The sequence below is a fragment of the Neoarius graeffei genome, chromosome 20, assembly GCF_027579695.1.
Source record: "Neoarius graeffei isolate fNeoGra1 chromosome 20, fNeoGra1.pri, whole genome shotgun sequence".
NCBI lineage: Eukaryota > Metazoa > Chordata > Actinopteri > Siluriformes > Ariidae > Neoarius > Neoarius graeffei.
The window spans coordinates 38,266,559-38,294,102 of NC_083588.1; the positions used below are offsets into that span (position 1 = coordinate 38,266,559).

Here is a 27,544-nt window from a genome sequence, read left to right on the forward strand (position 1 = left end):
GGGCTGACACATAGACACAGACAACCATTCACACTCTCATTCATACCTACGGTCAATTTAGAGTCACCAGTTAACCTAACCTGCATGTCTTTGGACTGTGGGGGAAACCGGAGCACCCGGAGAAAACCCACGGGGAGAACATGCAAACTCCGTACAGAAAGGCCCTCGCCGGCCACGGGGCTCAAACCCAGACCTTCTTGCTGTGAGGCGACAGCGCTAACCACTACACCACCGTGCCGCCCAGTGACAATCTAGTTTAAAAAAAAAAAAAAAAAAGTTACGCAGCTATGGTCTGACAAAAAGGGGGGGGGGGTCACGGGCACCCCAGGACATCCACCCCCACCCCACAGCTACGCCCCTGATTTTAGCTTGATGGTGCACAGGACTCCCAAAATCAAGTCTGTCTTGGGAGTGGAGCCCAAATTTTATATGTAATCAAGAGGCCTGTATCTGTACAAATATTTTAACTGTGTCAGTTTGGTTGGTAAAAACCTGTGCTAAGTCCACTCTAAGTTGGTAACTAAACAAAAATACAGACCAAATGAAGAATACTTCTTTGACTTGATTTTTCAAGAAAAAAAGTAAAGGATATTTTTCAAAACCCAGGGGGAACCCTGTAATTTCTTGTGTGTGTAACTCAGCAGGGACAGCTGCCCCAGGTGATAGGCAGGGAGCAGGAACAGCACATAAAGTCAAGAGGTGAGTGAGTTACAAATTACAGAATCAAGCAGTAAGGTATGAGAGGCTGTGGTACAAATGGGTGACTAAACCAAACCAAGACTCCTCTATATCCCCCACCCTGTATACCAAGTTTCAAGATATTATTTGTCACATTTTTCAAGTTCTGCTGCAGGAAACCAACCCTACCTCTTTACACTCACCTCAGCAGCCCATGGCATAAGCCCACCGGACCTTTGGTCCAGGTGAGCTAAAAATTAAAATTTCTCACGTTTCTTAGGATCAAAAGGCACATATACATTACTTAATCAACACATCTACCAACTTTTCAAGTTCTGCTCCAGAAACAAAACCTACCCCGAGACTAATGGCCCTTTTCCACTACCCTTTTTCAGCTCACTTCAGCCCGACACGGCTCGCGTTTCGACTACCTCAGAGCAGCACGACTCAGCTCGCTTCAGCCCTACTCAGCCCCCAAAACTCACACGGTTTTGGAGTGGGGCTGAAGCGAGCCCAACCGAGCCGAGTGGGGCTAGGGGCGTGAGGAGACACTCCCCTGTGCACTGATTGGTGAGGAGGAGTGTCCTCACACGCCCACACACGCCCCGCGAGCACGCTGGGATCTGTAAACACCGTAAACCCGGAAGAAGAATAATTACGAATTACGAGAATTTCTGAAGCCTTATGCGCCTCACCTCATCTATACGCTCTTGCCAGTATCTGTTGGCGTTGTCGGTGACAACAAGCCACAGCACCAAGACCAGCAACACTAACGACTCCATGTCCTCCATGTTTATTGTTTACTATCCGGGTCGTGAGACTACCGCTTAAAAGCTCACTGATGTCACTGTTTGCGCCGCCTAACGACATCACGTGACGTCCACCCACTTTCACTAACTCCACCCAATGTGTCCACCCACTTCCAGCCAGCACGGTTCAGCGCGGTTGTAGTCGAAATGCAACTCCAACAGCCCCCGCTCAGCCCGACTCAGCCCAACTCAGCACGGCACGGCTCAGCTGTGTTGGTAGTGGAAAAGTGGCATAAGTCTGAAATTGTTTCCAAGGAAAAATGAAAATTTCTCAAATTTCTTAGTATGAAAAGGCACATCTATATCACCTTGTTAACATGTATACCAAGGTTCAAATCTCTGTCATGAATAGTTTTGGATATATGCTTCGGAAATGAACATTGCTCTTAGAAACTAAGTCAAAATCTTTTTTTTTGTGTAAAAATTTGAAAAATACTTCCTCCCCTCCAAAAAAAAAATCCAAAATGGCAAAAGGCACCAGTTCACATATATACAAAGTTTCATGAATATATCTTCAGTAGTTTTAAAGATATATGGGCCGGAAATGAAAACGTGACCGGACAGACGGATGGAACCCGTTTCTATATCCCTCACTTGTGGCCCTTTTCCACTACCCTTTTTCAGCTCACTTCAGCTCACTTCAGCCCGACACGGCTCGCGTTTCGACTACCAAAAACCAGCACGACTCAGCTCTTTCAGCCCTGCTTAGCCCCTAAAACTTGCACGGTTTTGGAGTGGGGCTGAAGCGAGCCAAACCGTGCTGAGTGAGGCTGGGGGCGTGAGCAGACACTCCCCTGTGCACTGATTGGTGAGGAGGAGTGTCCTCACACGCCCACACACGCCCCGCGAGCACGCTGGGATCTGTAAACACCGTAAACCCGGAAGAAGGAGAATTACGAGAATTTCTGAAGCCTTATGCGCCTCGCCTCATCTGTACGCTCTTGCCAGTATCTGTCCGTGTTGTCGGTGACAACAAGCCACAGCACCAAGACCAGCAACACTAACAACTCCATGTCCTCCATGTTTATTGTTTACTATCCGGGTCGTGAGACTACTGCTTAAAAGCTCACTGATGTCACTGTTTGCGCTGCTTAACGACATCACGTGACGTCCACCCACTTTCACTAACTCCACCCAATGTGTCCACCCATTTCCAGCCAGCACGGTTCAGCACGGTTGTAGTCGAAATGCAACTCCAACAGCCCCACTCAGCTCGACTCAGCACGGCACGGCTCAGCCCGACTCAGCCGCGTTTGTAGTGGAAAAGCGGCATTGGTTTGGGTGAGACGTAATGAAGTGTTCAAGTAGTGAGGCCACCACGAGTCTCCAGAATATCTTCAGTGCTCCTTGCCAAGTCTGTGGAACTGTACTGGAGGGATGAACTTTCCTCCAAGATATTCCCTCATTTATATGCAACTTTTATTTAATCAGGGAATTGAATTGAATTGCAAGAGACCTGAGTACAGCAGATAGACCTCAGGTAGGGGAATCTGTAAAACTTAAGCCCTTTTGAGGATTTGTGCCTGTACGCCCAACAGGGCCAGTGTGTTTAGCTGGTGCGGTTTTTATCACGAGATCCTGCTGTGGAATATTCATGATCTAGTTTATTAAAGTTTCTCACTGTAATTTGCTTAAAATGTGGGGGGGGGGACCCCCCCCCCCAAAAAAAAAAACAAAAAAAAAACCCACTAATGCTTATGTTCCTGGTTTGATTTACCAGATCAAAGGCTGTAGAAAATTTCATTAGGAATTTTTCGTTAGAAAATAAACAAAAAAAAATTAACATTTCCACAGTCTTAGAAAATGTCTGACACCTGTTAATTTTATTTTAAAAAACACAATTATTTGTAAAAAAAATAAAATACAAATGAAACTATTATGCAGCCTTTAAATTTAGCAAAAGTTTCAGTCACAATCTGGACATTCAAAACCATGACTTGAGCTTTTTTTTTTTTAAGTCAGTCTGTCCTTACTGATGAAGATTCAGTTGCTGTAAACGTCCCTTCAGAAGTAGAGAAGTATCCAAGCTAAAAATGCTGTGTTCACACTTGTACCGGTACGAAAGTGGTATAACTGTATCGATACAAAGTATACCGGTACAGTTTAGTGCATCTGTCCACACTAGCGAGAAATGTTTGCGGTTTTCTTTCACGGTAGTTGAAATGCGTGTGCGCAAAATGTTTCCGTGGTTACCGAGTAACTTCCTTCCGAGAATATGGTGGATGAAACAACGTGTGTGTGCTTTTTGTTGTCAATGTACAGTCTGTATTTCTGGTGGTCATTTATTCAGTCGAATCGTATAAAACACGCGAGGCAGTTGAGAAAGAAACAAAGAAAACGAATCTCCCTTTCTCCCCCCCTTCTCCCTCTTTCCTTCTCTTCCCCTCCCTTTCTCTCCCTTTTCCCCTCTTCCTCCTTTCTTCCTCCCTCTTTCCCCCTCCCTCCCTTTCTCCCCCCTTTCTTTGCTGCATGTAGCTCCACGGTCATTTCGTTTTCGCATGCGCATTATATTTGTATCAATACAGAACCGCTTCATCTGTCCACACTACAGCGAAGCGATACTGTACCGGTACGAAACCCATGCATTTGTGGGTTTTGTACCGATACAGTTATACCGCTACAGTACTGGTGTAGTTGCTAGTGTGGACAGGTGTTGCAGTACGAAAGTAGTTTCGAATCGGTACAAAATCCCTAGTGTGGACAGGGTAAAAGTTACACAAACATTCCCTTGTTAGCTGGTGATGGAGTGGTCCACAAAGCACTCCTAATCTACTATTTTGGTCTGGAAGGTTTTTTTTTTTTTTTTTAAATACACACAACGTGGCAGGCGTCAATAAAGTGATGTAAAACCACAGCTGTCCTGACATTTTTCCTTTAGAATTTGCTGGCATAATTCAGAATTCATTGTTCCATTAATGATGGCAAGCCGTCCTGGCCCAGATGCAGCAAAACGGGCCCAAACCATTTTACTACCACCACCATGTTTCACAGATGGGATAAGGTTCTTATGCTGGAATGCATTGTTTTCCTTTCTCCAAGCATAACGCTTCTCATTTAAACTAAAAAGTTCTATTTTGGTCTCATCCGTCCACAAAACATTTTTCCAATCACCTTTGGCTTGTCCACATGATCTTGTGCCTGTTACTCCCAACCCTGCCTTTGAAATCAAAATTCTGCCCCTGCCCAAACCTTTTATTTGTTTGTTTGTGGTTTATACTGACGAATACAGTATACATAGACAAACCACAAGCAGCCATCCAGTGCATGTATCACAGTGTTTATAGCAAGTGCTAATAGATCACTACCAGCTCTCCTGCTGAAACCGCATCCCCTCAGCACAGGACTCTCCACAGGATCAGTGGCTTTGATCCAACTTGGATTTAAGAAAAGAAAAAGTTCTGTTGTACAAATTGTTCTTAAGATTATTCTAAAATAAATGTGGAGACTTGAATGTGACTCCTTTAACTATTAGTTCAGGTCCAAATGCTCTGTAACAGGAGCTGCGGGGAGGGGTCCTGCAGGTGACCATCGTCATCCAGCACCCCCCACACCCAAGCCAGTAAACTTGGGGAAAGGTCTCTGTAAAACAATACCGCACATATTTTGTGCTATTTTCTCTACTTTTCTTGGCAGTGGTTTGTGAGGGTCAGTAAATTTTCCACCACAGGGAAATTTTCAGGACAAAGGACTTTGTAATTGTTGATATAGTGATGTTTCCTGTGAGGAGACATTTATTTAAGATTTTTGGAAAGGAGCCTCCAGTGTCAACGTTTTGTAAGTGTCTGAGATAAAGCCGTAACTTTTATAATGCACGAGTTATCAAATAGAGGTCTGCGCGGGACAGAATTTTCAGGCCCGCTCCCTCAAAGAATTATGATTTTCAGTCCCGCTCCCTCCCGCGCCTGCCATATTTTGTCCTGCTCCCGCCCGCAAATCCTGCATGATGCAGATGTTCGCGTTATTTCTCACGAAAGTTTTTGTCATTGGCTTGGGGAATTAAACATGCTGAGCTTAGCTGAGCTCTCCACTGACCGATCCTTCACCTAGCGCACGTAGCGAGGGTGCGCGTTGCCAGGCGGCATGCGCAGCTGAGGCTTTACAGAGATACCCATTGTGAGCTTCACTAGAGGAGCTCTGCTCTTCTGCCATGATCGGAGATCTCAAACACGGAAGAGCGGAAAGGAATCGGAAACGTACGCGAGGTTAGACCACATCCGCAAATTTAGGCATCTTAAAATGTTTTTATTAATGCCAAATAAAATATCCAGCACAAATTATATATGATAGACATAAATTAATAATTTATAAATTTTATTTTAAACACGTTTTTAGTTAGCGGGACTGCAGCTTATCACCTCTCCCGCCCACTCCCGCATTGTGCACTCCCCCTCCCGTCCGCGCCCGCGATGAGCTTTCAAAATTTGTCCCGCGCCGCACTGCTTTGCGTCGGGTCCCGCGGGACTCCCGCGGGAGTGCAGGGCTCTATTATCAAAGACTAACTTTCTTCAGACGTAATATTAAACATGACAGTAAATGAATAAAAAGCATGTTCTTTATTAAAATAGAATTGGTAAGTTACTGTGGTATGAGAGTAATAAAATATTTTCGAACTTGCTGTTGATTCTTTTCCCATTGCAGTACACCCCACCGTGTTTTTCCATACATTTCGAGACCATGATATCTTATTTGGTTTTGATAATCTGAGATTTTCTGTGGTATCACTAGCTTTTATTTATATACGCGCGCGCGCGCGCGCGCAGGTAGTCGTCGACTTACGACCTATGCGACGTTATGACTGGCAAGTGTTTCCCAGCTGAGCGTACGACAGTTTCCGCCCCAGCTCCCGGCAGCACCTCTCGCCGCGTACAACAGTTTCTGCCCCAGCTCCAGGCACATGTGCAGTGTCTCTTGCGCTCCCTCGCGCACTCAGTCATACAGTTTCCGCCCCAGCTCCTGGCTTATGAAACGAGCAAATGCTCCCGCCAGCCCGAGCACTACAACAGCTGATGATGACGTAGACGACCCACAGCCAAGCACCAGTGATGCCAGCGGTCACTAAGTTTTGTATTTTGCTATGTTTTACATTTGTATTTTGGTATGTTTCAAACTAAAATGTTTTCTATTTTTCACACCTGTATTTCGTATTTTTTGTTTTGCACATATTAAACGAATTGTACTGTACGCAGTGTAGTATGCAGTGTTTGACTTAAACCAAATAATGAGCCAAGGTAATGAAATAAGAAAATGTTGATAAAATAAGACTTTAAGATGATTACAGTATAATTACACATCACAATGTACTTGCGTTCATTTGACATAGGCCGACTTACGATCAGGCCATTATTAAAAAATGTTCTGTTTCCGGTCCACCGGCCGGGTGAGTGCCGTTTGTGCGGTTGGAAATTTTTTTTTTTTTAACGCCGGTTTTGCAACATTTTTTTCAGGTTCGTAAATCTAAAATCGAACTTGACATTTATGCATTCCGCGCAGAATATAGACTCGAATCGGCTCTGCGCATGCACCGTGCGGCACAAAAAAATGGCAGCCACCATGAAGGAAGGAGATCCGGAGTTTTCAAACATTTCCTTAAGTGTGAAATCGCAAAATGGTATTCTAGCGAACAACAAAATAGTAAAGATTCAGAAAACAAATCATTCAGTGATCATTTTAATAGTGTAATTTCATCCGAACTAGGCCTAACGGTCGATTTAGAACTACAAAAAGTCCGTGTGTCGGACCATCACAAACCGTTACTGGAAAATTCGTTTGATCTTGATCCATCCGAGACGTTACAAACAGCTTTTGAGTTTTGTTATGGGAAATTCATTACCTATTTTGTTAATGACCCTGACAGATCTGTAGGAACCTAATGGATCTATTCAAAATGAGAACGGAACTGAACAAAAAAATGCGTTTACGGAACTAATGCAGGTTGGCTGGACAGAATTAAAAACTGTGTCTGTAGCAAATAAAAAGAACGAATTACAAAAAATAAAAAAAATCCCTCCCTCCCTACTGAATTTTTTGCTCACCCGGTGGACAGGAAACGGATTTTTTTTTAAGGATGGCCCCAGATCGGTTTACGACTGGTCAGTCATAAGTCGATGACTACCTCTCTGTGTGTGTGTGTGTGTGTGTGTCAGGCTTTTAGGCAGGATTTTTTTTTTAGGGAGTCTAACTTTTTTGCAGGTGTCACTGTATGTGGCGAGGTGTAGCGGCGCGTTGAGCGCCGCTGGCACGAGTGTTTTAGGGGGTTCCGGGGGTACAACAGATTGGTAATACAATATCAACTTTGGGAACACCAAAACAAAATACACTGCAAACTGCGTATATTTTTAATGAATATTATTATTAAAATGGGTATATTTCTGGGATTTTTTGAGCTGGAGTTGCATATTAAGCATGACAAATTAGCTATAAAGCTTTCTGATCGCAGAATACTACATAAATAAAGCTTGTTGTAGCTGTGTTTGTCTCAGTCAGTAGTGCACCTATTGCAATTGCATTACATGTGACAACCAACCCCGAACACAGTGTGACAACCAACCCCGGCTGACCAGTTTTGCTTTCAAAGCCGCTAGCGTCCAAAGATTTAGTATAACCTACTATTTAGTATAGCCTACTAGAAATACTACCCGCCGGCTCGACTACCACACTCTCCACTACGTAGCCTGTAATGTTGGGAAAATCTGCATGAAAATGTGTTATTTACTGTTAAAAGGATTTATTCGGGATAAATAACATGTCAGGTAAGGCCGGTTTTCTATAGACTACATTCCACATTTAGCTGCGGCAATATAGTCTACGGCTATATTGTCTGGATATTTATGCCAGTGTCTCCTAGGCATACATCTTTTCCCCCTCTGCTCTGGGAACGCATATTACAAGTGCTTTGTACACCAAATTTGTTTAATAACCCATTTATTTATAACGAGGGCTCTCACAACTTTGAAATTAGTGCAGCCATAGAAACGCGTGTTTCTGTAGCTCTGCGGCGGGTGCCTATATTTTGTACTCTGGGCTCGTGCTGTTGCTATGGTAACCCTGGGCGTCTTCGGGAAAGACAGCTGTCAAAGCGAGACTTCTGAAATTTCCAAAATGGCGGTGTCAACAAAGCTTGTAGATCCTCGGAAAGCTCAGACTCGGCGATTTTTTAACATATTCAGCTAAGTTACCGGACATAACACGGGCGGAAATATTAGGGCGTCTTTAGGGCGTCGTACTAAAAAGTAGGGCGTCCAATTTCTTGTTTTTTTCAGTACAGGGCGTCGAAAAGACGCCCAGACGCCCCTCTATCTAAAAGCCTGGTGTGTGTAATATATGCAAGCTTTTTCGCAGCAGGGGGGGAAAAAAAAGGGTTCATGGAAGGGTCAACACACCCCTGACAGTATCAACCATATCTACCGGTATCTGGTTACCATATCTGTATACCATGCACAATAATTTCAGCATGTTGCTGCATACTGAGAGAAGAACAGAAAAACATTGACTTGATGCTCCTTGAAGCCTAAAAACAGTTATTCATATTTTAAAAATTTATAACTAATCATATTTTAATTTAGAGGTTATGGTCTAACAATAAAAATGGACATACTAACATGTTATCAAACAACTTCTGCAGCAGTACAGTAAAGTTATTAAGATTCTCACATGCAACATGATCACAAAGTATATTGTCCAAAAAAGTCAACACTTCATAAAGAGCCAATTATGTAGATTTAGAGCATAATTTACAAACATTAACTGAAGAATTCATGAAACTGTTCTACAGAAATTCATATTTTAATGTGAACGTTTGAGTGTTTTAGTCTCTGCCCTTGGATTTTGATTATGTAAATTTCAGGGCAACTGGCTTTCATTCTTTCCTTTTACGGATTATGGTAATTACACATTTTCAACAAGTGCAGTAAAAAGATTTGTTTTTAACAAAAAATAATTATTGAAATTTTAACTGTTTGAATTTTTATGTACATTTTGTCATTTAAATAAAACACTGCTTCAGGTGTGGGCTTTATACTTGGCTATAAGGATGTACTTCTTTGTGTGTGTGTGTGTGTGTGTGTGTGTGGAACAGTTTTTTGTTTTTTTTGTTTGGTTGGTTGGTTGGTTTTTTTTTTCCTTTCGGTCCTCCCGGCTCTGCTGAGAGATGTCCACTCCGGACCCCCCCATGGGAGGGACCCCTCGGCCCGGCCCTTCTCCAGGCCCCGGTCCGTCTCCAGGAGCCATGTTGGGTCCAAGCCCAGGACCTTCACCTGGTTCTGCTCATGGTATGATGGGTCCCAGCCCAGGACCACCACCTACAGGACATAACCTACCTCCACAGGGGCCCTCAGGATACACGCAGGAAAATATGCATCAAATGCACAAGGTGAGTTTAGACAAAGGTGACAGCAAAGAAGTTCTCTTTCAGTACAGGCTACTAGTTGGGTTATGATCTGAAGTGTTGTGATTAATGAATGGGGTGTAGAGTTTGTGTCTCCTGTGCTTTGTCCTTAATTTTATATATTGGCTGATTCTCCAGTCGGCCTCTCATTTATACCATGGCAACAGAGGCGTCGTAGATATTTTGCGTGCTCCTCTGGCAAGCCTTTCTCCTTCTCTAGTTACTGCACAATGCCATGTTTTCAATAAGATACAGAGGATTAAATTCTTCGGGAGTGGGTGGGAGTGGAATTAACAAAACAAGAACCTTCCTCTGCAAACCTACATTGCGTCTGTTGAGCAAATAGACTGGCATAATACCACGATGCACGCGACCCTATTACTATTATTTTTTATTTTTTTATAAGAATCAGTACATTGCACATTTATTCCAAACCGGTTTATTGAATTTGTTACATACTATTTATTTTTAATAACTGCCAACTAATGTAATTATGTGCTTTCGAGTGGGACAAAAATCTAAACCCCAGGACATTTTATTTCAGCTCCACGTTTTGCTAATTATGTGTAAATAAATAAACACCCTCGCACTGCTGTTTCTTCTTCCTGTCTACAGCCTATGGAGGGCATGCATGAGAAGGGCATGCCAGATGACCCTCGTTATGGCCAGATGAAGGGCATGGGCATGAGACAGGGTGCCCACAGTGGTATGGGACCACCACCCAGCCCTATGGACCAACATTCTCAAGGTACAAACTTGCAATGACATAGCTTTAATTTTGTAAATTGCTGTATTTATTAATCGTCCACTGGTGATGTGAAGACATGCCCAAGAAGGAAGGAATAGCATATAATGGTTGTACAGTTCCAGTGTTTGTTAGTGCTTGGCAGAATGTCTCCGTCCCCAGTCCCCCAATGCAGCCCCCCCATTACAGTTCATAAATTACTTATATAATCAAAAATAGAGCTGTACAAAGGATGTAATTCAATGTCATGCCTATAAGAAGCCACAAGAACCTGATTTCCAGTTTATTTAAAGCAGGGGTGCCCAGCTCTAGTCGTACACAGTTTATCACTGCGGTTTGCCTGGTTCATTCCTAAATTTAGTTGGTGTGTTAAAACAGGAAAAGCACTGGTGTGGGGGTCGTCTCCCCCCTTTCCCCTGTAACTTTGGCCTTCCAGGACTGAAGTGTGTGTGTGTGTGTGTGTGTGTGTGTGTGTGTGTGTGTGTGTGTGTATGCACAGTGCTGAGCGTAAATCATACCTGCAAACTAGTCACCTTTCGGCGAAATTCGCTGTTTTGATCCCAAAATAGGTCACTTGTGTGAATCGTGTAGATCCGAAGAGTTTTTTTTTTTTTTTTTGGGGGGGGGTGCGCGAGGCTACATTGCCGAACATTTGGTTTCAATGTACTAGTACTTCAAAGTACTACTACTACTTTTCTCCTCACACCCACATTCAGACCATTTCCGCCTTCTTCATACTTCAAACGTCTCTGATTGGATGACATTCCAACGAGCCAATAGTCTCACAGAACGCTGGACAGTATCCGCGAATTGTAACTGAATAGAGGCGGGGTTTTCTTGAATACGGGTGTGTATAGGAGGATGGCAGAGATCATCCAAACGCAATGCAGAACGGGACACTGAGGCCCAATCCCAATTCTAATTTCAACCCCTACCCCTCCCCCTTCCCCTCCGCCTTCCCCTTGGCCCTTCCCCTTGAAACTGAGCTACAAGGGATAGGGCTTGAAATTCAACCCTTACGTATTGGGATAGCCCTTCAACGATCGCATACGTCATCGCGTACCTCTGTCAGCGTTTACGTTAGCAAAACGCAACCAAATGCGTCATTGGCTGCGACCAGCCGCTACAGTCAGAGCCAGAAATCTCTGCTGGCAGGGTGTGATTTGTTAACTAACACCACTGAATGGGAGATCTTTGGCGCTTCGTGCACCACATCCGACAGAATGAGGTGTCAGAACACTCATGTAAACAATAAAAGCGAGAATAACAGAACAAAACGTACGCAGTAAAGCAACCGAAAACAATACTCACTCCCAAAGCTTTTTAGCAGCAGCTTGGATTTCAGAAATCGCTGCTCATTCTCAGCTCGAAAGCGAATCAAGCGGCATGTTTCCTCTGGATAACAACTTAAAACACGTAAATAATGGAGAAAATACATTTATGACAATCTTTCGCCGCGGGAACCGCCATCTTTATGAAATCCGCATGAAATCTCGCTGAAATCCGCATGGCATTGTGGGAAATCACTCAAACCCCTTCGTTCGGAGTCTGCTCCAGGAAAATCTCCGTTTGGAGGGGTACAGAAGCCCTCCCCCTTCCCCTACCCCTCCGCGTTAACTGGGATTGGGATACCCCTACCCCTTCACGTGAACGCGCAAAATGGAGGGGAAGGGCCAAGGGGTTGGTCCAAGGGGTGAAATGGGATTCGGCCTGAGTCTTGAAAACAGCTCACGGAATCATATTTTCTGATTTTTTTCTGGAACTCTATATTACATCTGGAGACGGAAAAACATTTTCAGTATGCGGAGAAAGCTGTGTTACGATGAGTGCGATTTAAAGAGGCTTTAGGGTGTTTTTTTTTTTTTTTTTTTTTTTGGTACCTGTGATTTGGTGGTCTGAGAGTCGCGTTTTTATGACGTAAGACGCAAGGGGCGGGGCTGTTACGTATGAACCGAACGCGCGACACGGAAGATGTTTCTGTGGGCTGAAACAAAACAGAAAAAAATGTCAAATCAGTTTGAATAAAGTCATTTTTTTTGTTGAACATAAGAATCTATAAACGCGTGTTTTGGGTAAGAGAAATCATTTTTATGTGAAACTATTGGTGGGATTGTCAAAATTATAACGTAATATGTGTTGATCTCGGTTGTATTCAGAGAATTAGTTGTGCGTGTGTGAGAGAGAGAGAGTGTGTGTGTGTAAGTGAGAGAGAAAGATTCTCTCTCACTCACACACACTCACACCATGAATTTGGCAGCACTGAAGGAAAGGAGGGCTAAATTTGGTGTCCAGCCATCTACCAGTGCTGCTGGTAATAGGGCAGAGGTGGTGAAGAAGGATAGCATGGCGCGAAAGAGGCACATGGCAGAGCAGCATAAACGTGTCCTTGAACGGCTTGTTCGGGCCAAAAGGTCTAAAAAATGATAAACTGGTCTGCTGAAGAAAGTTTCCAGTGTCACACTTCAAAAATTACTTTTTTAAATTCAAATTTTACTTTTTACTTTTTATACTTTTTCCTTCCTTAATGGTAATGTAATGAGGTGTCAGATGCAAAACTGAAAATTGCAAAGCTAAAAATGAATAAATCTTGTCTTTGTTTTAAATGTTGTCTTTTCCCTTTATTTTCCTTGATCGCGCGCTGTTTAAGGGGGCCGGGGGGTTACCGGTAGTTTGTCACCTTTTTCAACCCTCATGAGTTTGCAGGTATGGTAAATGAGTGCACCCCCTTTGAAAAGTAACATTTTAAACAATATCTCAATGAACGCAAACGATTTCCAAAATGTTGACAAGACAAAGTTTAATATAAAATCTGTTTAACTTATAACATGAAAGTAAGGTTAATAATATAAACTTAGATTACACATTTTTTTCAGTTTTACTCAAATTAGGGTGGTGCAAAAATGAGTACACCCCGCAACAAAAACTACTACATCTAGTACTTTGTATGGCCTCCATGATTTTTAATGACAGCATCAAGTCTTCTAGGTATGGAATGAACAAGTTGGCGACATTTTGCAACATCAATCTTTTTCCATTCTTCAACAATGACCTCTTTTAGTGACTGGATGCTGGATGGAGAGTGATGCTCAACTTGTCTCTTCAGAATTCCCCAAAGAAAATAATTTCTTTCCACCACAAAGGTGAAGGCTACAAGAAGATCAGCAAAGCTTTACTTATCAGTCAGAATACTGTAGCAAAAGTGGTACAAAAATTTAAGGAAGATGGAAGTGCAACCATCTCACAGAGACGTCCAGGTCGTCCACGGAAGTTAACATCTCGACAGGAGCGTCTTCTGATGAGAAGCGTTGAAGAAAATCAGCATGCAAGTTCACTGCAGTTATCTAAAGAAGTAGAAAGCCAAACTGGGGTGACTATTTCCCGTGACACAATACGGCGTACACTGCAGAAGAATGGCATGCATGGATGCCGTCCATGAAAGAAGCCTCTCCTAAAGCCCAGGCACAAAAAAGCCCGCCTAGAGTTTGCCAGGGCCCATGCTGACAAAGATGAAGACTACTGGGACTCTATACTCTGGAGTGATGAGACCAAGATGGATGTTTTTGGAACTGATGGCTTCAAAACTGTATGGTGTCGCAAAGGTGAGGAATACAAAGAAAACTGCATGGTGCCTACAGTGAAACATGGTGGTGGCAGTGTCCTTATGTGGGGCTGCATGAGTGCTGCTGGTGTCGGGGAGCTGCATTTCATTGATGGCATCATGAATTCACAGATGTATTGCTCTATACTGAAAGAGAAGATGCTACCATCACTCCGTGCCCTTGGTCGCTGTGCACTTTTCCAACATGACTAAACACACATCGAAGGCCACTGTTGGATTTCTGAAGAAGAACAGGGTGAAAGTGATTCAGTGGCCAAGTATGTCTCCTGATCTGAACCCGATCGAACACCTATGGGGAATTCTGAAGAGACAAGTTGAGCATCACTCTCCGTCCAGCATCCAGTCACTAAAAGAGATCATTGTTGAAGAATGGAAGAAGATTGATGTTGCAAAATGTCGCCAACTTGTTCATTCCATGCCTAGAAGACTTGGTGCTGTCATTAAAAATCATGGAGGCCATACAAAGTACTAGATGTAGTAGTTTTTGTTGTGGGGTGTACTCATTTTTGCACCACCCTAATTTGAGTAAAACTGAAAAATGTGTAATCTAAGTTTATATTATTAACCTTACTTTCACGTTATAAGTTAAACAGATGTTATATTAAACTTTGTCTTGTCAACATTTTGGAAATTTTGTGTTCATTGAGATATTGTTTAAAATGTTACTTTTCAAAGGGGGTGCACTCATTTAAGCTGTGTGTGTGTAATAAATTGTGTATGTTTTCCCATATCTTTTTTTGACTACTTGCATTGAACCTTTTTCAGGATATCCCTCTCCTCTTGGTGGCTCTGAACATGCTCCCAGTCCTGTGCCTTCTAATGGCCCTCCTTCTGGCCCGATGATGCCCTCTGGCCCTGGTGGTGTGCCCATGGAGGGCGGTGACCCTCAGGCCATGAGCCAGCAAAATCGAGGTGGAGGTGCTGCACCAGGTCCAGGCACAGGACCTAATGGTGGACCTGCAGGTCCTAGTGGCCCAGGCAGCACTGGAGGACCCACACCATTCAACCAGAACCAGCTTCACCAGCTCCGTGCACAGATCATGGCATACAAGATGCTGGCACGTGGGCAGCCTCTGCCTGACCACTTGCAGATGGCCGTGCAAGGCAAACGGCCAATGCCAGGAATGCAGCCAGGGATGCCCAATATGCCCCCTGCTTCAGGACCTGGAGCTGGCCCTCCTGGGCCTGGAGGCCCGGTCCCAGCCGGCCCCAATTACAACAGGCCACATGGTAATGCCACTGTCCTCTCTCTCTTTCTCTCGCACTCTCACTCAACTCCTTTACTCCACAGACATATTAAGGAAATGCTTATTCTGTTTGCAGTAAAAGGAAAAAAAAGTTTCTGGTGGCTTTTTTTTTTTTTAATATAATAATGGAGTAAAGCTTGATATGTCTGGAACTGAACCAAGTTCAACAAATAAAAAGACAAACCTACATGTTTATTACCAACATTTGGATTTATTACGTGGACATTGCATAACCTTTTGTGTAGCGTGTTGGATGTAATGGATTATACCCATAAAACCAGGTGGATTTATTGTGTCCTTTTGCAGGAATGGTCGGCCCGAATATGCCTCCTCCAGGACCATCTGGAGTTCCCCCAGGTATGCAGGGACAGCCCCCCAATGGGCCACCCAAATCATGGCCTGAAGGTGAGAGCTGAAAAGCAGTTCATTGTTATTTTTCAGTTGATTCCTGTAGATTTTATAAGTGACTTTTTCCAAATGCAAGTTGTCTACAAAAGAATAAAGATTCTGAATATTTTGGCTTAGATTTCACCAAGCACTGTAGGTGATTTTTTTTGACTGTTCTGCTAAACTGTGTGTGTGTGTGTGTGTGTGTGTGTTGTAGGGCCCATGGTGAATGCTGCTGCTCCAGCCAGTGCTCCTCAGAAGTTAATCCCACCCCAGCCTACCGGTCGCCCTTCTCCCGCCCCACCCTCTGTGCCCCCAGCTGCATCACCCGTCATGCCCCCTCAGACCCAGTCTCCAGGCCAACCAGCCCAGCCACCTCCCATGATGCTCCATCCAAAACAGAACCGCATCACACCTATCCAGAAACCACGTGGCCTTGATCCTGTGGAAATTCTACAGGAGAGAGAGTACAGGTGAGAGAGAGTCTTGGAGGAAATGGCTGTCTGCATTATAACATTTTATTATTATTCAATTAACTCTCTTCTTCCATGTCAGACTGCAAGCTCGTATCGCCCATCGTATCCAAGACCTGGAGAATCTTCCTGGCTCTCTAGCAGGAGACCTTAGAACCAAAGCCACTATTGAACTGAAGGCCCTGAGACTTCTTAACTTTCAGAGACAGGTAGTTGGTTGCATTTGTCACATTCAGCTCAGAAATACATATAGTTTTGGTGTATCACCTGCTTCCAATCTCCATATCCAGGGATGAGAATTTTCCGCGGATCTGCAGAATTCCGAGTTTATCCCGCTGAAAATGTCATTTTTGTGGAACGTGTAAATCCGTTGAGAGAATTTCGGGGGGTAGGGGTCGGCGCGACGCGAGGCTTGTGGTGGCAGAAGCAGGCAGGACTGACCGACCGCCCGCCAGCATCTTTCGGCAACGCTCATCGCAAAATTAGTTGCAGCTGTGATAACGGAAATCGTCATTGCTTTCTTCAATATTTATGCTAACGACAACTCGCGACGATTTCCGGAAACGTTTTGGCATTAGTTTCATCTCACTTCTACGATTCACAGAGAAACAAGCTATACGTACACGGTTTTGATCACTTCTTAAGTTCTAGTTATTTTGGTTAGTTTTCAAAGTTACTTCGCCAATATGGCGAAAGTTTTGGTGCGCAAGAATGAGGATCGTGTCAGGGAAATCGATAAATCGAACGGGATAAAGAACTGTTTCCGATGGGCATGGCTTGATAGTAGCGTTACCGTGCAGATAGGGACACAAACTGTGACGACGTGCCTGACGGAACATATCCGAAAAGTGGACGTGCCGGGAAAGGTTCTGTGTATTCTGTGCTCAGATATGATCAATTATGGAAACAGGAGCTAGAAACATCCAGGAGCACATCAAAACAAAAAAGCACAAAGGTACGTTTTACTTAAATTGTCAAAGATAGAGTCAGGAGGAATCTAATATATCGTTACGGTTACCTCCATTATCGCTCACGATATATATTTGTTATCTTAAAGTTTATAAACATTTTAAACCATCATTGAATTTGAAAACATTCATTCATTCATATATAATAAATTTTCCATGCTCAAAGGGGGGCACACCCCCCCCCGGCAGACATTTCAGAGTTTTTTTTTAAATGTCCCATTCTCATCCCTGCATATCAAATATTTGATATTCTTGTTAACAATATGTCCGCATTGCCAGGGCCATAGAAACAAGCTATCTATAAAAGCTGTCTATAAAACAGATAGCTACATGCTAAAAAATGAGAAAATGCTGCATTTGTTTAGCAGTGTGAAGGGTATGTAGATCTTTGTAAACCCTCATGATTGTCTTTCACAGCTGCGGCAGGAGGTGGTAGTGTGTATGCGGCGTGACACAGCGCTAGAGACAGCACTCAATGCCAAAGCCTACAAACGCAGCAAGAGGCAGTCGCTGCGTGAAGCTCGTATCACCGAGAAACTGGAGAAGCAGCAGAAGATAGAACAAGAGCGCAAACGTCGTCAAAAGCACCAGGTAATGGGGCACATTGTCTTCAGCTTACACTGCAGCTAAACTTGGTCTCATCTCATCTCATTATCTCTAGCCGCTTTATCCTGTTCTACAGGGTCGCAGGCGAGCTGGAGCCTATCCCAGCTGACTACGGGCGAAAGGCGGGGTACACCCTGGACAAGTCGCCAGGTCATCACAGGGCTGACACATAGACACAGACAACCATTCACACTCACATTCACACCTACGGTCAATTTAGAGTCACCAGTTAACCTAACCTGCATGTCTTTGGACTGTGGGGGAAACCGGAGCACCCGGAGAAAACCCACGCGGACACGGGGAGAACATGCAAACTCCGCACAGAAAGGCCCTCGCCGGCCACGGGGCTCGAACCCGGACCTTCTTGCTGTGAGGCAACAGCGCTAACCACTACACCACCGTGCCGCCGCTAAACTTAGTCATTTGGCATATTTAGCCTAGAGCTTTTTAAACTAGTCAATCGTATGTTGTATGGATTTGTTTATTTATTTATTTTTTTTTATGAACAGATTTTTTTTTTCATTCAGTTTTGTTCACTGTCGGCAACTGATCTACAAATTAAATTCTCTAAAAAAAAAATGCATGATCTTTCCTTCCTTCCTTTTTCCTCAAGGAATATCTCAACAGTATCCTCCAGCATGCTAAAGACTTTAAGGAGTACCATCGTTCCATCACAGGAAAGCTCCAAAAGCTTACCAAAGCTGTGGCCACCTACCATGCCAACACGGAGCGTGAGCAGAAAAAAGAGAATGAGCGCATTGAGAAGGAGAGAATGCGGAGGCTGATGGTGAGGAGTCGCATAGACTGTCAATCTGAAACATGGTCCAGATTAATATCTACCTCTGAGCGTATTTCCCATCTATCCCCTAGGCGGAAGATGAGGAGGGTTACAGGAAGCTGATCGATCAGAAGAAAGACAAGCGTCTGGCCTACCTGCTACAGCAGACAGATGAGTATGTGGCCAACCTCACAGAGCTTGTGCGTGCCCATAAGGCTGTTCAGGCCCTCAAGGAGAAAAAGAAGAAGAAGAAAAAGAAGGTAGGATGTTTTAAGGCTGTAGCATGATTCTACTCTTGGTAATAATGTCTCTTGTTGCATAAAACTTATAATTTTTATTTGTTCTAGAAGGCTGACATTAGTGAGGTCGGAGCTTCAGCACTGGGCCCAGATGGAGAGGTAAAAAGCATTTCTTTGAATATTTCCCATTGGTATTATATAGAGGGGTCAAACTGAACGTAAATGAAATTTATCTAGCAGTAAATTAATTTGAATGTAAAAGGCTGTAGGGAGAAACATACGGAATCAATTTTGTGCCAAAATGTTCATGCAATACTTTTGAAATATCAAACAAAAACGACAACTCAAAATACAAAAAAAAAGTAAATTTTTTTCGACTGGCAAACAAATTATTCGTGTAATCGTGCAAAATATCAGTCTATTACTCTTCAGAAACCTTTTATTTTTGTTCCACGTCTTTCTCAGTTTTGCTTGACGTAATTTATTTTGGTTGCGATTCCAGCTTTCTCGTTTGCGCTTGCTGACTTTTTGCTTGCAGTTTTGGCAGAAACTTCACGTGTGGGTGGGCTGTCCAGGAATGCATTCCCATTGGCTAACTTGTGTTTCGTGTAAACGAATTTTTTTTTGGGGGGGGTAGGGATCGGTGCAAGGCGAGGCTTGTGGTGGCACAAGCAGGCAGGACCGACCGACCGCCCGCCAGCATCTTTTGGCAACGCTCATCGCAAAATTAGTTGCAGCTGTGATAACGGAAATCGTCATTGCTTTCTTCAATATTTATGCTAACGACAACTCACGACGATTTCCGGCAACGTTCCGGCAAAACACACACCTCTCACGCAAGCGCACAGGCAGCAATCTGCCGGCAACGTTCAAACATCTTGGCTGACCTGCCGCTGAGAGTTGCACTTCATTTCCATTACTGTTTTCTGTATGGGTATTACTGGTTTTCAAGCATTTCATACTCCACCGTTTGCCATAGTTTCTAACGAGAGCAGCATTTGTTACGAGTGTAGGGAAAGGCCTATCGGCATTCTAGTAACATTTGTTTGGCTCCACTCATGTAAAACGCATCACACATTTCTAAGCATTTTCATCTCCCATCTGTTAAGCACTGTTTCTGGTCTAGGAAACACATGTACAAACCGATTATTTCTAACGGCAAGTTTATTTAGTTCTAGCATTTTTATAACACAAAACAGTTTTCAGTAACTCATCACGCGAACTCCACACACTTCCTGTTTGTTGTGAGAAACCGAGGGACTGTACCATTGGCTTGTTATGGAGGGGTTTCGCGGGTGTTTGGTGGAACGGACTATTTTAATGGGGGTGTTTTACTGGTGTTGGGGAAACATGTATTTTACTATGCACTGAAGGGTTTTTGGTTAATGAAAATTATTTTGGATGTTTGTATATTTTGTGTTTGTTTCTTTAAATTATTTTGTATTTAGGATGTCATTATTTAGTTGATTGATTAATTTTGCAATTTGGGCTCAACTGTGGGAGGGGCTGCGGGTATGTAAGCTCTGCAGTAGCTCCAGAGCCTCAGTTGTGGTTGGAACGTCTTGTTTGAAGCTGCTGTGGTTTGGCTGGCTAATAGTTTTGTTCAGGGTCTTTTTTGATTTAGTCTGGCAAACTTGAAGCCTCTTAATTTTTTTCTTTTTGGCATTTTGAACCTTTGGTTGGCGCACTGTAAATATTTGCACTATTTTAAGAAAAGTTTTGAAAATAGAAAAAATAAAAAATATTTTTGGAGGAAGAAGTTTTCCGGCTCTCTGTCTGCTCCACTGCCGTCCATCCTTGCAACAAGTTTATAAACGTTTTAAACCATCATTGAATTTGAAATCATATATATATATATATAAAAATAAAATGTATATAATGTATGTGGGAAAGGGGGATTTTGAATTGGGCAGATGCCCCCTAGACCGGCCAGGCATTTCAGAGTTTTTTTTTTTTTTTTTTAAATGTCCCATTCTCATCCCTGATACAGAGGACTCCGCCATTACTACTTGGCTCAGGCAATTACTAAAACCTGGGACGGGACGTCACCGGTTTTAGCAACAACTGCAGGGAAGGTCACTGCCTGAGCGATAGGTCCCATCCCGTTCCGTCCCATGTTTTAGCAACAACCCTCGGCTCACTCCAGGAGGACTGGTGCAACTGAACTTTCTTTCCTTTTAAAATAAATAAATACTTTCCTTTTCTTGTAGTTTTCTTTTCCTTTAATTGTTGGTACTGCACCCTCTTTCAATACGGGCTTATAGCCAACGCTCCTCAACAGATCAGAGGTCTCGTACGAGTCTTCAGTAAAATGTACAGAGCAGAGGAGAGACCACTTCGTAGGTGCCCAATGTGCCCGTGAATTTATCCCAAAACGCGTCCAAATGTTTGCAGTTTGAACATTCTTGGGCCATGAATGCAACGTAAATCCACCTTCTGTCGTGTTGCTGCACCCGCCAGCAACACGTCTACGTGGCATGGCGATAAATTAGCTCAAAATGGAGGATCGGAGTTGCAGTCAGCTCTGTGTTTTAGTATAGTGGAAATGGCGATGAGACCGATAGACTTCCTGTTGTGACGGTACGGACGTCAAAGTCATTCACTCAGACCGCTATCTATATAAATCGTTTTAATCATAAAAATTACTATATTAGATTTATTGTTAACGCTTAAAACTATTCCTGTGCCATTCTTGAGGTCTCAAGGCGTTTATAAATGAAAGTAAGGCCATGGATCTGCACATATGCTTTTAAAGCATTAATAATGAATGTCCTGTAGTTTTTGTTCTGTTTGAATTCAAGTTTTTAGATCTAATGTGCTGTTGTCTGTTCTCACTTGTGTAGCCAATGCCTTTTATTTGCATGACATGATGTACTGGCTATAACATTGTGAACATTTCCTTGTAGCCTTTGGATGAGACCAGTCAGATGAGTGACCTCCCAGTGAAGGTCATTCATGTGGACAGTGGCAAGATTCTAACTGGTGTGGATGCACCCAAAGCAAACCAACTGGAGGCCTGGCTGGAAATGAACCCTGGGTAAGCATGCGCGAGATGGCAGTTTACTTTCACCATGAACACCAAGTATAGTGTTTAATATTTAAATGTATATTTGTTGACAAAAAAAAAAGTTTCTTTAAAACAAAAGAAGTTTAAATAATGTCTCAATATATTAAAGGAGAACTGAAGGCAAATTTTTTTTTTTTATCAAAATTCTGTTTCTCATTTTATTAAATATCGGAATGCATTTTTGATAGCTATTTTGTCGCTGCTATAGCAAGTTGAGTGTTTGAAATATGCTCTGTAATATATCAGTCCATATGTCAAAGCACTGGTCGTAAACGAGATGCGTTGAGACCTGTGCGAGACATCGTAGGACGGAAGTAAAACGTACAGCGGAAATCAAAGTGACCAACATCTGCCAATGTTGTCAAAAGACACGTGCTCCCTCTTTCGAATGCTGATGTAATCAAGCTGGAAGTTTTGTTTGTTTTGATAGCAATCAGGAAAGTTTGAAAAAAGCAGGCAGTAATCGTCATTTAAACTCGCTTTTGTGCAATATTTCGTTTGGAAAACAGTTTTCAAAATGGCGGCACTGACACCTGGCTGACACGTCACGTTTCGGAGTCTCGCACAAGTCTCGTGAAGATCGTGCGGATAAGCGACGCCTGCAGTGGACCAAACGAACTAAATTCAACATGGCTAAAAACCGAATAGGCCGATAAGTATAATATTTAATTACATTTAGTTGCCAATACGAGTCACGATATAAGGTCACTAAAACCGAAAACGTAATTGAATAACACGTTAAGAAATGAAGCAAGTTTAACAATGACTTCAGTTCTCCTTTGATGGACTTCATCAAATATATTAGCAGGGTTCTGTATCCCAGCATTCTCGATGTTAATTTTGAAATAAAATGTGAAAATGAATTTGTATCTGTAGGTATGAAGTGGCACCACGATCTGATAGTGAAGACAGTGGCTCAGAGGAAGAAGAGGTAATCACATTCTGCCTCCATATTCCTGTGCACTTGTGCGCAAGCACACTGATAGTGTCTGTGCTCGTACCCTTAGTTGTGCGTTTTGTAGACAGCGTGTCTGACAGGATCTGTTCTACCTCAGTTTCTACAGTTTAGCCTTGAGCTCTCTCTAGCAGAAGCAGCTGCTTGTGCTGTGTATTAGCTTTTAACATCTCATCTCATTATCTGTAGCGGCTTTATCCTGTTCTACAGGGTCGCAGGCAAGCTGGAGCCTATCCCAGCTGACTACGGGCGAAAGGCGGGGTACACCCTGGACAAGTCGCCAGGTCATCACAGGGCTGACACATAGACACAGACAACCATTCACACTCACATTCACACCTACGGTCAATTTAGAGTCACCAGTTAACCTAACCTGCATGTCTTTGGACTGTGGGGGAAACCGGAGCACCCGGAGGAAACCCACGCGGACACGGGGAGAACATGCAAACTCCACACAGAAAGGCCCTCGCCGGCCACGGGGCTCAAACCCGGACCTTCTTGCTGTGAGCCAACAGCGCTAACCACTACACCACCGTGCCACCAGCTTTTAACATGACGTAAGATTTTAAGAGATTGTTCTATGGCTACTGTGTCGTATTTATTACTCCCACTTCCCTACTCCCCTGCAGGAAGACGAAGAAGAGCAGCCGCAACCATCTCTTCCAGCAGAAGAGAAGAAGAAAATTCCAGATCCTGACAGTGAGGATGTGTCTGAGGTGGATGCTCTTCACATTATTGAGTGAGTATAGAAACCTTTTCATGCTGTTTCATCTTGATGGTCTGCATTATGTGATGTTTAGAATATAGTCTTGTAATTTATCTATTTTACTTTATTCAAAGGAATTGAGTAATAAAATTTTTTTTAAAAAAGCGTATCGGTTTTGCACTAGAATGACTGACTATTATTTATTAGTTACAGTCGCCTGGCAGTGCTAGTACAAAACTAATGAAGGAAATTTTGGACGCTAATCATGTCCTGATAAAACATTTAAGATAAGGTAGAATAGCTTTGACGGGATCCCCCCCCCCCCGCCAGCACATGATCTGTGGAGTTGGATTGAAATGCTGAGCGTTTCTGTCACATTGCCTTGCAGGCACGCTAGGCAGGATGTGGACGATGAATACGGACATGCTCAGTTTGCTGTGGGCCTGCAGTCTTACTACACTGTGGCACATGCTGTGACTGAGAAAGTGGAGAGACAGTCCTCTCTTCTGGTTAATGGGACACTCAAACAGTACCAGGTACAGGCATGCAGAGTAAATGGATGGTAAAATATCAAGGTTAACTTGATCTACGTTAGTATGTTTACCGGTATTTATTTCTTTATTTTATTGTCTTCTTGCTCTCTGTGTGACAGATTAAGGGTCTGGAGTGGCTTGTGTCTCTGTTTAATAATAATCTAAATGGCATTCTTGCGGATGAGATGGGCTTGGGAAAGACTATCCAGACCATCGCACTCATTACCTACCTCATGGAGTACAAGCGCCTTAATGGACCCTTCCTTATAATCGTACCCCTCTCGTAAGTTTGCCTCAGTTTTTATCTTGGAGATATTTTGGAGATTTTTTTTTTTTTTGAAGCATGCCTTTGAACATATTGTGTTGGTTTCAACACCATCCTTTCAGTATCCTAGTTTATATTCACCTAGGGATTTGCAAATTTTTTGCTGTCAGCGAAAGAACTCTGCAAACTCGGGTAGCTCTTGTATGCGTGCTTTTAAAATATTAAAACAAAAATAACAACACGAACTGAGGCTTGGCTGCTTTCCAGCGGTTCTCTGTGGCTGTCATCTGCACGTGCGTGCGCCGCCGCACTCTGACTCGGCTCACTAAGTGGAAAATAGAGGAAAAACAGCTTGTTAATACACTACCGTTCAAAAGTTTGGGGTCACTTTGAAATGTCCTTGTTTTTGAAAGAAAAGCACTGTTCTTTTCAATGAAGGTCACTTTAAACTAATCAGAAATACACTCTATACATTGCTAATGTGGTAAATGACTATTCTAGCTGCAAATGTCTGGTTTTTGGTGCAATATCTCCATAGGCTGGGTGCGATTTGCTGGGGGGGGATGGTGGGGATCATCCCCCCCCCCCCCCCCCCCCCCCTGGTTTTTATCTCTGCTGAAAAAAAAATCCTCGGGGACAACCCCGTCAATAAAACAAACAAACCAAAAAAAAAGTTGACATGACAGGCATGTTGTGACACAGTTTTCTATGGTCTACATTGCACTCACTTTCAAAATGACCCGAAGTGGCAGCTTTGATGTTCACGAACGTCCCCAGCAAATAGATACATTGTAGATAATAACAATATCCAGAGTGTGAACGTGGATTTAGCGCCATGAATCACATCCTTACTGATGAGCGCAACAGAATGAATGTATCCACACTGAACAGCCTTCTTTTCCTCGCCGTCAATGGGCCAGACGTGCGTTCCTTCCCTGCTGAGAAATTCGCAGAAATGTGGATTAAAGAAGGGCGAAACGCGGCGGATAGCGCACCGACGGGAAAGCAGAAACGGCCACATGAACTGCACCATCAGAGCAAACTGTTCATTTAGTATTCATGTATTTTAGTGATTTTCGAGTCACTGTCCATTTAATCTGGAGGGAGAGAAACATCACAGCAACGCGACAAGCAATGCGAACTTTGTTGTGTGTTAGTGTTCGTGTATTTAGTCAGAGAGATAGGAAGATGTTTGTTTTCATTTAGTGTTATTCATTTGATATCATCGGATGTAATTGAGCTGTTAGCCTATTGTTACCTTAATTTTGTGACGTTTCATGATTAAAAAAAACCAAAAACATCCCCCCTTCTGGCAAATCGCACCCTGTACATGGGTGTATAGAGGCCCATTTCCAGCAACTCTCACTCCAGTGTTCTAATGGTACAATGTGTTTGCTCATTGCCTCAGAAGGCTAATGGATGATTAGAAAACCCTTGTACAATCATGTTAGCACAGCTGAAAACAGTTGAGCTCTTTAGAGAAGCTATAAAACTGACCTTCCTTTGAGCAGATTGAGTTTCTGGAGCATCACATTTGTGGGGTCGATTAAATGCTCAAAATGGCCAGAAAAATGTCTTGACTATATTTTCTATTCATTTTACAACTTATGGTGGTAAATAAAAGTGTGACTTTTCATGGAAAACACAAAATTGTCTGGGTGACCCCAAACTTTTGAACGGTAGTGTATAGCCGACACAGATCAGCAACAGGTGTGCCATGTGGTAATGTGTACATGTGTAATGTCAGTGACTACAAACCAAAGGAGTATTCCTTGCGTTTAGTTCCTTGCTGTCTAGTGGGAAGAGTAGTGTTTATAGGAAATTGCACGGCTCATTTGAATATTCGGATTTGTCCGTTATGGCATTGTACAGTCTGTTATTTCTGTATCTTATCCCTGAAATAATCCATGCCAGGGCTCAAAGCAGAGGAGCCTGGTTTATACTTGATGCGTGACGCGTGCCTGTGCAGAACCGCCTGCAACACGAGCAGCATTTGTTTACACATGTGCTGCATATCTTGTGTACATCTGGAGGATCAAATGCGACATTCACTAGACAGCATGTCGGAGACAAAACATTCATATCTGTCTGGTTTCAAAGCTGAACTGTCAAATGTTTGGCAATTTCATGCACAGCAAAATTAAACCTGGTTGAAGAACTCCATTTATAGTACGTTAGTTTGCCATTAGAGACGCGACACTAGTTTGTTTTGCAGAGTTAGTTGGATAGGAAAATTTCTCTCTTTCTGTTGCTGAATTCTTAGGTTTAGTGCAGCATGTAAGGAAAGTAAAAGACTAAAATATCACATGCACTCCATTTAAATGTTGCTTGTTTGAATGCTGGTACCAGTAACAATTAAAAAAATATATATTGGCACACAATGTCTTTGGTATTTCTAATTTGTAAAATAAATGAAACAAAAGAGGAGATGATTGTTGTTGTTTTTTACCCTATTTAAAAATCATGCGACTCCACATAAGGTCTCAACCCCTAGTTTGAGAACCTCTAGGGGTGTTCACACGGCAACTTTTACTCCGGTGTAGCACCGGGGCTGCCCCGGTAGAGCGTTCACACGGTACAAAGTTATACCAGTGTAGCCCCTGAAAGCTGCTTAAACCGGTGCAAATCTTTTTTTTTTTTTTTTTTTTAAAGATATTTTTTGGGCTTTTTTCACCTTTTATTGGATAGGACAGTGTAGAGACAGGAAATGAGTGGGAGAGAGAGACGGGGAGAGATCGGGAAATGACCTCGGGTCAGAATCAAACCCAGGTCCCCAGATTTATGGTATGGCGCCTTATCCACCTGAGCCACGACGCCCCCAAACCAGTGCAAATCTAACCCTGCTCGGGAGGTGGTTTAAGAAATTTACTCCGGAGTAAATGCTAGTTTGCGGGGCAGCACCGATATAAAATGGGACGTCTGAACGCTACAGGGGTAGACTCGCTACGCGTGAGGAGAGTTGATTACATACGGGCATTGCATAATTTGCATCCTGGTATTTTGCGCTTCCAAAATGGCGAATATCAACAACAACAGAACTGCATGTCTTCCGGTGTTGCCAGATTGGGCGGTTTTAAGTGCATTTT

General features: G+C 43.1%; 1 protein-coding gene across 4 annotated transcripts in view; it reads left to right on the plus strand.

The window, feature by feature from the left end:
• The window catches only part of smarca4a (SWI/SNF related, matrix associated, actin dependent regulator of chromatin, subfamily a, member 4a), a 67,916-nt gene that overhangs the window by 12,709 nt on the left and 27,663 nt on the right, over window positions 1-27,544 (plus strand). For 2 of the 4 annotated variants that reach the window (XM_060901658.1, XM_060901660.1), the window contains exons 2-17: window positions 642-699; window positions 9,562-9,855; window positions 10,486-10,618; window positions 15,000-15,464; window positions 15,788-15,886; window positions 16,086-16,341; window positions 16,424-16,550; window positions 17,727-17,900; window positions 18,529-18,702; window positions 18,786-18,953; window positions 19,041-19,091; window positions 21,839-21,969; window positions 22,876-22,930; window positions 23,584-23,693; window positions 24,049-24,196; window positions 24,313-24,476. In XM_060901658.1, the coding sequence (XP_060757641.1) occupies window positions 9,634-9,855; window positions 10,486-10,618; window positions 15,000-15,464; window positions 15,788-15,886; window positions 16,086-16,341; window positions 16,424-16,550; window positions 17,727-17,900; window positions 18,529-18,702; window positions 18,786-18,953; window positions 19,041-19,091; window positions 21,839-21,969; window positions 22,876-22,930; window positions 23,584-23,693; window positions 24,049-24,196; window positions 24,313-24,476 (2,477 nt within the window). In that variant the 5' untranslated portion in view covers window positions 642-699; window positions 9,562-9,633. The remainder of the gene's footprint in view (window positions 1-641; window positions 700-9,561; window positions 9,856-10,485; window positions 10,619-14,999; window positions 15,465-15,787; window positions 15,887-16,085; window positions 16,342-16,423; window positions 16,551-17,726; window positions 17,901-18,528; window positions 18,703-18,785; window positions 18,954-19,040; window positions 19,092-21,838; window positions 21,970-22,875; window positions 22,931-23,583; window positions 23,694-24,048; window positions 24,197-24,312; window positions 24,477-27,544) is intronic. The other 2 variants (XM_060901661.1, XM_060901659.1) reach the window with 2 other exon arrangements.